This window comes from Camelus ferus, chromosome 10 (genome assembly GCF_009834535.1).
Source record: "Camelus ferus isolate YT-003-E chromosome 10, BCGSAC_Cfer_1.0, whole genome shotgun sequence".
Lineage (NCBI taxonomy): Eukaryota > Metazoa > Chordata > Mammalia > Artiodactyla > Camelidae > Camelus > Camelus ferus.
Window position 1 is genome coordinate 55,487,907 of NC_045705.1, and position 11,823 is coordinate 55,499,729.

The 11,823-nt window shown below is 40.0% G+C and overlaps 2 protein-coding genes across 2 annotated transcripts; both read right to left on the reverse strand.

Annotated features, from left to right (window-relative positions):
- Positions 1-3,107: 3,107 nt before the first annotated feature.
- LOC102507340 (olfactory receptor 52M1) lies at positions 3,108-4,227 on the reverse strand. Its single transcript, XM_006185635.2, has one exon. It carries the CDS (start codon positions 4,225-4,227, stop codon positions 3,250-3,252), a length of 978 nt encoding a protein of 325 aa, XP_006185697.1. The 3' UTR covers positions 3,108-3,249.
- A 4,034-nt stretch (positions 4,228-8,261) lies between these two features.
- LOC102507080 (olfactory receptor 52D1) lies at positions 8,262-9,294 on the reverse strand. The gene has a single exon (XM_006185634.3). The coding sequence runs from the start codon at positions 9,227-9,229 to the stop codon at positions 8,279-8,281; it is 951 nt and encodes a 316-aa protein (XP_006185696.2). The 5' UTR covers positions 9,230-9,294; the 3' UTR covers positions 8,262-8,278.
- Positions 9,295-11,823: the final 2,529 nt, after the last annotated feature.

Genomic DNA, 11,823 nt, shown 5'->3' on the forward strand with positions numbered 1-11,823 from the left:
TAGTTACTTTAAATGTAAATGGACTAAATGCTTCAATTAAAAAACACAAGATGCCTTAAATGCACAAAAAAAACAAGACCTATCTATATGCTGCCAACAAGAGACTCATTTCAGATTTAAAGACACAGACTTCATGTGTAACTGAAAAGTTGTGCTCTACACTGGAATTTGACACAGCATTGTAAAGTGACTGTAACTCAATAAAAAAATGTTAAAAAATAAAAGACATAGACTGAGAGTAGGGATGAAAAAAATATTTCATACAAATGGAAACAAAAAGAAAGCTGGGGTAACAATGCTTATATCAGACAAAATAGACTTTAAAACAAAGACTATAACAAGTGACAAAGAAGGGCATTCCATAATGATAAAAGGATCAATCCAAAAAGAGAATATAAAACTTGTAAATATATGTGAATCCAACACAGGAGCAGCTAATACATAAATCAAATATTAACATGCATAAAGGGAGAAATTGATAGTAATACAATAATAGTAGGGGACTTTAATACTCCACTTACATTAATGGACAGATCATCCAGACAGAAAATCAAGAAGGAAACACCAGCCTTCAATGACACATTAGATCAATGAACTTAATAGATATACAAGAACATTCCACACCCAAACAACAGAATACACATTCTTTTCAAGTGCACATGAAACCATTGTCTAGGATAGATCACATATTAGGTCACAAAACAAGCCTCAATACATTTAAGAAAACTGAAATTATATACAGCATCATTTCTGAACATAATGATATGAGACTAGATACCAACTCCAAGAAAAAAACATGGAAAAAGTGCAAACATAATGAAGGGGAAACAACATGCTACTAAACATCTAATGGGTCACTGAATAAATCAAAGAGGAAATAAGAAATACCTTGAGACAAATGAAAATGGAAAAACAATGTTCCAAAGTCTAGAGGATGCAATACAAGCATTTTTAAGAGATCGATACAGGCCTACATCAAAAATCTCAAATAAGCCAAACTTATACCTGAAGGAACTAGAAAGAGAAGAGCAAACAAAACTCAAAGTTAATAGAAGGAAGGAAACAATCAGATCAGAGCAAAAATAAATGAAATAGAGACTAAAAATAAGAAAAGAAAAGAAAAGAAAAAAGATCAGTGGTAGGTCAGGCCTCGGCAAGCAGCTTGGCCCCTCAGTCAGCTAGACTCGCTGCAGCACAACGTCTGTGAGCCACCGTCTCCTGGCTGACACGATCCATCCTTTGCACAACACAGGTCTGCTTCTCTACGTGGGTTCAGGAAGCTGCTTCCACACGGTTCCCAAAGGCCTTTTGCCTGAGGGAAATCTCAGAAGAAAGGGCTAAGTAGAATGAACTCTAGCCACTGCCTCTACAGTAGCTCTCAGGGAAGCAGCTAATATTCATCTTTGCCCACCTCCATTCTACATTTAAAATTTCCTCACCATTAGCAATCACCGAAGCAAGTATTGTGGCTTACACAGTTGTGTGACCCAAAAGTTTATTCCTGAAGTGTCTGAACATTTGATAATCATAACCTTCTCATTTCAGGATTACTGCACGTTTGTTTATAATGGGGCAAAAGCGTATCCAAGTAACTCACCTGGTTTCACATGATTTTTTTCTGCTTAGAGTGTGTAAAGCACAAAAGGCAAATAAAATAGATAAGAGAGGGAAATAATATTTTATAGTATGCAGATCTCTGCTTCTGTACCTCAGTCCCATTAAAATCAGATTAAAAAAAAGTCACTCTCAGGTTTCTGCAAAATTAACTTTTGTGACCACAGTTCCTCAGGCTAATAAGTGCTTCAGGCCCTTTCAAAATCTGCTACTTGTTTGTCAATTAAATGATTAATCATAAAGCATTATTCTGAGTAATTTTTGTGTTTTTTAATCTACATGTTTGTAGTGTCAGATAGGAAGTACAATATTCCCTAACTGTTACTACTCCTGCCTGTTCTCCCTAATCCTTCGGACTCCATTTATAGAAGAGGCACTTCCTAGTTAAACTTCCATTTCTTTTTTTCTCCTGAAGGTTGTGGCCATTATTTCAAGCTTTGAAATTTCTCATCTTTCACAGCTCTTGTTAATGAATTATTCAATGTATTAGAAATTATTATTATTATTATTTATTATTATATTATTCTACACTCTGCAAAAGTATCATTTATTTCTCTCTAAGTATTTTGAGTCTCTTTTAAATGGTGGCCATGTGGCTTTAAGGGTAAGTATCTTTTTCACTGTGACAACTCTAGGATTTTCAGCCTTCAGTCTTCATGCATCTTGAAATATTTGCACTATACCCACCATCATTGTCTAGAAGTGATAGAAAAAATATCTTCTGAATTTAATGAATTCCTGTATTTGGGCACCAGATCTGTGCTCCATAAACTGTCCAAGTCCTTGTTCATGACTTCCTCCTATGTTCCCAGAGGAACTGCCTTTCAGAGGTAGGCAGTCAAAGATTTCAATATCAAACTGACTTTTATAGCTAGAATCATTAACAGAGCATTCTCAAAATTTTCTCTCTAAAAGATGATTGTGAGACACTGGAATTAGCTGAGACAAGCAAGGGAGTTGAGTCTAGAAATTTTTTTAAATGTGGAATTAGTTAAAATGCAGATCAAACTTTTAAGCTTAGGAGTTTTCCATTTTTCCCTTTTCGTTGGAATTTCTCTGAGAATTGGAGATTGTGTCTTTTGTTCATATTCCCCTGGTCCTGTACTCCAAATATAAGGCTTCTGCCGCAGGGATAATAAATGAGTGACTCTAAATATTATTTTGTACTTTCCCTGTCCCTTCTCACTGCCCCCCAACCCAGTCACTCTTAACCTCTCATTTCCCCTTAAAGACACAAGTACATACACACCCACACCTACACACACCGCGGCCTTGCCTTGGCAAAGCAGTGGGTAAGTTATTGTTTGTGCTTATGTTCTCGCCGTGTGGAAACGTTCCACCTCATTTTACTTGCATTCAGTGTGTGTTGTGAGAGTTCTTTTGTATACATATTATCATATACAATTTTCCCAACTACCATGTCAGAAGGGAGGGAGTATGTTATTATTTTCATTTCATTGGGACTAATAGCTTTGCTTTAGAATTAGCGAGAGCAAGAAGTTCTCCTGTGTCTTAGCCTGTCGAAGAGTTTTGGCAGCTAATTTGTCAATATGACATATTTTTCTCACTAGCCAACTCCCCCTGGAACAGCATCCACTTAACTTTTTTTTTCTTATACCCACCAGAGTCAGATGATCAGAGGGGTTTCTGACCATAGGCCGTGGTTATGGTCTCCTTCCTCCAGCCCCTATATTTGGTCAATTTGTCCCGAAACTCCTTGGTTTTCACTGCATAAATAATAGGATTGAGCATTGTAGGCACAAGGAAGTAGAGGCTGCCAAGAATGGTGTGGATATGGGGTGGAATTCCCCGGCCAAAGCGGTGAGTGAGAAAAGAAAACAGTGAGGGAGTGTAAGAGATCAGCAGGACACAGATGTGTGTGGTGCACGTGTTTACTGCTTTTTGGTGGGCTTCCTTAGAAGACAGCCGCATTACAGCCCGGATGATCAGTACATAAGATGAGGCAATAGCTGAGATGTCTACCCCAGCAACCAAAAAGGCCACCACCAGACCATATATCCTATTGACTGTGGTGTCCACACACACCATCTTCACCACAGCCATGTGTTCACAGTAGGTGGTGGGGATGACATGCTTGGCATGAAAGGGCACCTGCTGGAGGAGGATGGGCATGGGGAGGATGAACAAGATAGCTCTCCCTAAACTCACTAGGCCAATGAGCCCAATGCGGCTGTTGGAAAGGATGGTGGCATAGCGCAGGGGCTCACAGATGGCCACATAGCGGTCAAAGGCCATGGACATGAGGATGGAGGACTGCAAGGCAGAGATGGAGTGGATGAAGAACAGCTGGACCAGGCATCCCTCATAGCTGATCTCACTCTGGCCAAACCAGAAGATGCACAGTGCCTTGGGGATGGTGGTTGTGGACATGCCCAGGTCTGTGAGGGCCAGCATACAGAGCAACAGGAACATGGGCTTGTGCAGGGAGCGCTCTGCGGAGATGGTGAAGATGATGGTGCAGTTCCCGAGGATGGTGATGAAGTACATGGATGAGAAGGGAATAGAGATCCATCTGTGTTTGTCCTCCATCCCAGGAATACCTTGGAGAAGGAAGAAAGAGGGATGGCCCTGGGAGGCGTTGCAACCCGTCATGGTGACACCCTGGTGAAGCACCTTGGAAGAGAAATCAAGAAACTATATGAGCCTCAATTTTAAAAAGAATTTAAATTTTCAGAGTAGAAACAAAAATTGTAATATTAAGATACATGAAAATGATTCTGAAATCATGATAATGTGTATCATTTAGTATAGTACTATGCTGTAGTATTAGAGTGGTAATAATACGGCACAACAACATTAATATCTGAGAGAATATATTTCATTGTAAGTGTTTTATTAAGGACAAATTGATTCATTATTCATTAACAAAACGTCCATTAAATTTACAAGAATAAATTATGTTATTTTTGAAATCGTATCCACTTAGAGACTATAACTCAAAGTATGTGAAACAAAAATGGGTAGAAATACAAAGAGAGATAGACAAAAAATCACATACCTTTCTCAACAAACAAGAGGTCAGCTAGGTCAGAAAATAGACTGTTTACAAAATAAGAGGGTTTAAAAACTTACAGTAGAATTCTTATCCAACACCTAAGGAGTGCATATCTACTGCAGATTTGGGAATTATGGAGACCTTTATGATGAGAACTGTATAATAATGATTAAGAATGAAGTAGGCAATGGGGTTCTGGTCACCTGAAGCTCAGGGAAAAAGCAACCAGAATGTGAATATAAAGCCTAGAATCACCTACCTGAATGTGAGGCAGTGAGAGAGTGCAAAGCTAGCCCCACACACCTTCAGATATGTGTGTATGAGTTTATACACATGTATGAAGGTATATCTTAACAAGCATCCATGTGGCTCTTGAAAGGCACACTCCTGGCCCTGCATCTCTCCACTCCTCACTCTCAGGCACCTAGAATCCGTGGCTCTTTAAGTAACCTTGGTAAAGGCCCTCAGGGTGCCCAGAATTAGCTCTCTGTTACTCCTTCATTCCTGAAACATACACACACACCAGGTACCACAACTGTTATGCATAAGATTGACCTTGGAGGTTGCCCTGAGTTCCCAGGAGATAATGCTGATTGACTTTAGGGATGGTGGGAATGTTCCAGTGTTTACCAGGCCTAGAAGCCTGAGAGGGGGGAGTTGAAGCTAAAAGCTGAGTCTGGAACTAGGTTAGGGTTTGGCAGTTTGGGTATCCCAAAGGCCCTCCTTCCCATACATATGTGCACGTGACAGCCAGGGAGGGCTTTCGTCCGTGGCTGCAGTATTCAGGGTCGTGAAGTGGTCAGAAGTACAATCCCTGTTGATGGAAACGCTGGTGAAATAGTGTTAGCAGCCTCCAGTTTGATCTAGCCCTAGCCTCTTTCTGACTTTCACTCTAACTTTTTCTCAGGCTAATAGTGTAGCTCCAGACACTCCCCAGGACATTTTCTTCAATACTCAACCCCTCACTCAGCACCCATAGCCTCTCATGTCCCAGCATCCTCTCAACCTTTGGGTCCAGATGTGACCATATTTCTTTACTCATTAGTCTTGAGGAAGCAAGGTATCAAAGTTTGTCAAAAAGCATGTTGCCAAATGCACAAGACAAATCACAAAGTCTTGCGAAGACTAAACAGAAGTGACTCAGAGAGCCAGATTCTAACTTCTGATGTACTGTGTTCTGCCTCCAGACAGGCTCTGTAGGGAGACTGTTCAGAGCCAGGGGTCAGTAAGAGTGAAACAGTGACAGAGGAATGTGAATGACAAAATAAATGTGCTGGGTCAATTAACATCAGTAGAAAGAGTACATCAACATAAACAGGCAAACACAGATGCACCTGCTCCTGGACACATCCACACAGCTTCCCCTAATAACATGCACAAGTCCTGGGCTCAGTCATTCTTTTTTCCCCTCTGTCCCACAGTGGTCCTGAGGGGTTCTAATGACAGGCAGCAAACCAACATAATCATTTCTTCCCAGCCTTGCTCCCATTATTATATCTTTAGTACTGTCAAATACCTGCATACAACTGATAAAGAAACTTTTCTTGCAGAATATGCCCCAAGTTCTATCAAGTATCGTCCGTTATCGGTCAAAACTTCTGACCTTACCTTGTGGATAATTACACTACTCTGGGACAAGAGCCCCAGTCTCATTTCTCCCCAAATCCTGTGTCCCTATCATTAGCATCGTGTATGCACACAGTGGGCATATATATGTGTCAATTAAATGGATAAATGAATGAAGAAGCAAATAAATAATGTCATTTCAATATGAGATAAATATGTATCCAATTCATAAGATCTTACATACTTTTGTTTTCCTGTGTATATAGAAACCTAAAGTATCACTGTGTTTGAAGGCTATACCTTCTCCTTAAATACATTTATAAATTCTTGACAAATCCAAGGAAATTTCAATGATTTGTTTTGCTTGCAATCTTGCCAGAATGATTCTGAAATTCATGCGTATAAACAAACATCTAAAGATAATAATGATAAAACAGAGGGGAGCTTACCCTAATGTTCTCACACAAGGTTATCTTGTTCACTCGTGCAGGGTGCCTCAAGGGATGACACTGAGGCATGGCATTTCTGGTTTGTGAGGTATGCATGTCTCTAACTTGGCCAAATAATTATCAGTTGATCTTGCAAGTGGTTGATGCTCATTTAGTTTCCCATTAGCAGTGAATAGGTATTCATATTTCTCTATATCCTCACTAATTTTTACCATTATCTGAGTTTTGTTCTAAATATGCCAATGTGAGGGGTGTAAAAGTGGTTTTTATTGCATTTTCCTTAGTACTCCCATGGTTGAGGTTTGTTTTATAAATTGATTGTCCATATATCTTCTGATAAGTGTATGTTCTTATCTTTCACTATTTCCATTTTTCCTATTTTTCTACCATTTTTATATCCATGAACTTTGTAATATATATCTTAATATTTTGATCTTTAAAAATCTTTCAATTAATTTATTAATTGTTTAACATTGATGCCATGTACATTTCTGTTAAATTAATTGTAAGTACCATAGATTTTGTTGCTACTATTATAACTTTTAAAATATTTATTTCTAATGGTGTCTTTATATAAAAATGCAATTAATTAGTTTGGGGTTTTGTTTATTTACTTCGAGTTCAGCAAATTTCTTGAAATATCATTAGTCCTAAAAAAGTCTACCTTGAGTCTTACGGGTTTTCTCTATAGAAAGATCATGTCATTTGTTAATAATGATTAACAATAATATCTTTTTTCTTTTGTGATCTTAAACCTCTATCTTTTCATTGCTCTATTATGTCAATTTGCATAACATTAGCAGGAAACTCTGTGTCCTGGAGATTCTTATATACTCAAAATAGTGACTAAATGAGAAAAAGAAAAAGTCAGGATGTGTTTATATTGGCTCACAAAATAATCTGCGTGTAAGGTTTATCACACTGACGGTATCAGGAAAAACATAAAGATAATCAGTGGCTATAAAGTGAATATATTAGCTACGAAGTGTCATTTTGAAGGAATTTGTTGAGAAACTTGTGCCATAGCTTTCCCATTGACATATGTGCTTCCAGACTTCACAGTAAGTCACCCAGCAGTCACCTTCATCTATTTCGAATCTAATCCCATATCCAGAGGACCCTGAGCTCTCATACTGTCTCTGGCCAAAGGCTAACACTCTTATTGCAAATAAATACTCTTGGTCTAAGAAAGTGTGAGCAATCAATCAATCAATCAATGTGTGTGTGTTTGTTTGTGTTATTCTCAATTTCCTGAGGCTATAAGTAAATAGTTCTTTTTTGACCACTTTCCCTCTACTTCCAGCACATGGAATTTTTGTACATAAAGAGAATCTCTCTCCATGGTTCTTACCATCAAATGTACTACATTGCCTCCTGACCTTTCCCTGGGAAGAGTCAAGACCCACAGAGCCATTAAAGTTCACGAACGTCTTTGCAGGAAAATAGTGTTCTATGTATTTAGCAGGTATAAATGTTGTTCTAAACACCTCAGAAACTCTCAGATAATAAACAGTACTGGCTTGTTAAGATTAGCAGAAACAGCACCTCTAGTCCAAGGATAAGAGGTACTTGAGAAAGTAGAAAATTAACTATAATTTTACCCCGTTCGTCCTTAGGGTATGGAGAGAGTAAACTACCTCCTCCCCATAAAAAAGTCCAATATTCTCAGGCGGATCTGTCTGGTGTTGACGCCGTAGACCAAGGGGTTGAGAACAGGGGGTAAGAGGAGATAGAGATTTGCGAGTACAATGTGGACACGAGGAGGTACTCGGTGACCAAAGCGGTGAGTGAGAAAGGAAAAAAAAGCAGGTACATAGAATACAAGAATCACACAAATGTGGGCTCCACAAGTGCTAAATGCTCGGAATTGGGCATCCTTTGAGGGCAGGTGCAGCACGGCCCGCAGGATCAGGCCGTAGGAGGTGGCGATGAGGACCACATCCATGCCAGTGACTGAGAGTGCCACAGTAAGACCATAAATGGTGTTGGGCTTGATGCTGGCACAGGCCAGCCTGGCAATGCCCATGTGCTCACAGTAGGTGTGGGGGATGACGTGATGTCCACAGAAAGGTAAACGTTCAATGAGAATGACAAAGGGGAACACAAAGAGAAGGCCACGGATCACGGATGCCAGGCCAATCTTCCCAATCACCATGCCATTGAGGATGGATGTATAATGAAGTGGACGGCAGATAGCCACATAGCGGTCAAAAGCCATAGCCAGCAGAACAGCGGATTCCGTGGCAAAGGCTGTATGAACAAAAAACATTTGGGTGAGGCATCCATGGTAGGAAATTTTGTGGGACTTAAACCAGAAGATTGTTAGCATTTTGGGCAATGTGGTTGAACAGAGCACCAGGTCCGTGATGGACAGTAAACACAGGAAGAGGTACATTGGCTTGTGCAGAGCCCTCTCCTTCACGATGGCGTAGAGGATGGTGCCGTTGCCAACCAGAGCAAGGATGTACATGGAGCAGAAGGGGATGGCAGCCCAAAGGTGCTGGTCTTGCATCCCCGGGATTCCAAGTAGAATAAATGTGGATGGATGGAAGGCAGTGTCATTGGAGATGGATGCAGAAAGCATAATGATGCAGAGAACCAGCCTTTATCTTAACAAAAATTGTTAGAAAATGAAATAAAGTGGACCCAGATGCCATTTATTCCTCCTACAAATCCATTTAATTTCCTGCCTCTTTTCCATTTTCACTAATTCTATTCTAAAGCATGCCTTTCTCATTTCTTTCTTGGGTTATTAAAATAGCTTGTAAATCATATGCCCACTTCTAGGAATTCCATCTTCTAGTGAAACCTCTGCATTGCTACCTAATGTTCTAACATGTGAAAATCATCAACTTAATACCAATATAACCTTTCTTAGTGTATGCTGTGCAGAATATCTTGTGTTATCTTCCTCTGGTCTACCCTCCACTGCTTCCCGTCTTGTTCTGGGCCCTGGGACACTGGGCTACATCGACAGACTCCCCTGCCCTCTCACTTCTGGTTGGATCTGGCAATGAGAAACACCAACAGGAGACTGGAGGGAGGTCAGGGGTTTATTCCTCCAGCTCCCTCCCAGCAGGGTTGCTGCAAACTGGCTGTATGTCTCTGCAAGCAGCTTTCTCTGGTTCTGGGTTTCTCTTCTAACCGTATTCTCCTCTTGTCCTTTTAGTCCAGGGGTTGTGACGGTAACTGCTGTCACTAATCCAGGAACTTCACAAGCACCCGATATTTTCTTACATTTGCCCACACCTTTGAAAGTGGTTTCCGTATTACACTATCCTGAAATTCCCTAATTCTGGCACATTCTGTTTCCCTCTAGGATTTTGATATGAAAGCATGCAAAACTCTTCTTGCTTTTGCCCACATATCTAGGATTACTGACCAACACACTGCACCACATACTGCATGGTACAATCATGTCTAAGTGTTTTGAAATATCTAAAAGCATGTTTAACACACCTGCATGACTTATGGTGCTTTTTTGCACAGAATGGATATTCCCATTTGGGCCCTGACAAGTAGCTACTAGTCCTTCAAAACTCACATGAGTACATATCCCTCCATGAATCCCTTCTGCTACAGTAAGAGAATGATACAGCTTTATCTTAACTCCCTTAGGAAGTATAAACTTGTTTTATAATTATGGGTATGCCTCTTGCCCCACTACACTAGGAAATTTCTGAGTCCTTTTTTTTTCTCTATATCCAGCATCACTTCTTTATATATACTAGGTCAATAAATAATGTTTGACAAGTAAATAGATAAAGGACTGAATGCAGCAATTGAAATTTTAATAGACTTGGATAAGTTACCATGGTAGGAAGATAGTGTTTGTTCTTGGAAGTCCTTACAGAAGATCTTTCCTCACCAGATCTATAATCCCTATCACGTTCTTTTCAATCTGTATATTCCAAGAGATTCTCCTTATTAGCTCTTCAATACATTTATAATCTAATCTATCTATATAGCAAATTTCTATCACTTTCTTGATTGGTCACATGCATTTTCTGATTGATTGCTGAGCATTTTTCTCCTCTCTCCTAAGGTTAGGCAATGACACATCCTTTGTCTCCACGTGCTCTGTCTCTGCCAGCACTAAACTAAACATGGGATGGGTCCTTCTGCAGTGTCTTGATCATGAAATATTACAATCCATACCTTGTCCTTATTTCTCACTTTATGCTAAGTGTGCCCATGTGAAGATTTCCTCTTCTACTCCTTTTAGGGAAAGGCATATCCATGGATCACAGAAGGACTGTTTAAGACCCATTCTAGAAAGCAACTGTTTAACTCCATTTTGTATTTATTTGTGCCCCTTCGTGGTGTATAGGATTGGTAGGCATCTTAGTGCTTGCTCCATTATTCCAAAAGAACAACAAGACACTCATTCATAAATGCACTCACAAGTACAAACTCATGCTTACGCATATAAGATAACCTAAAACTTTCTGAGGTGGCATGTCAAATTTTAATCTCCAGGTGGCTGGCCCTAGTATGGTGTGGCCAGTCCTAAGTCTATCATGACCATTGATTCTCTTTAAATTGTTTTACATCCTTAGCAATTAGCATTTTGACTTTCAGAAGAACCTAGAAACATTTTAGGGAAAGCAGTGGGAGAAGCTCCGTTAAGCTCCTAACAGACACTTCTCTTTCATGCCATTCTCTTACCATAAGTGTCGGCTCTTAGAATCTATATTCAAAGTTCTAATCTTAGCCTTTCTCATTTCCTGGAGCTCACTTTCCCCCCATTTCCTTCTGTCCTCTCCACCACCTTCATTTTTCATCAGCTCTACCCGCTACTAGCTTTACTCCCTCATAGATCTACGTTGCTCACCACCGGTTTATACCTTGCAGGTCCTGGTCCTGGAGCCATTTTGCAAAGGAAGGGTAAAAACCAGAGAGTGCAGAAACACAGCAAGTAAAAAAAAGACCAAAGAACAAAAGAAGTAGTCCTGGGGTCAGAAAGGACAGACACAACCACAAAGGGGATGGACATAGGATCATGCTTCCAGTAGAGAAGAACCAACACAGTGCCTGGAGGAGTGGAGTGCAAATGTACTTCCTTGTCCTCTCCAGGGATTCGAGACACGTTAGAACAGAGAACCTCTGAACCAGAGGGACATATGGGTCTCAGGTCCCAAGGCCCCAAGTCAGTCTAAGATATGAGCAAGAATTAAA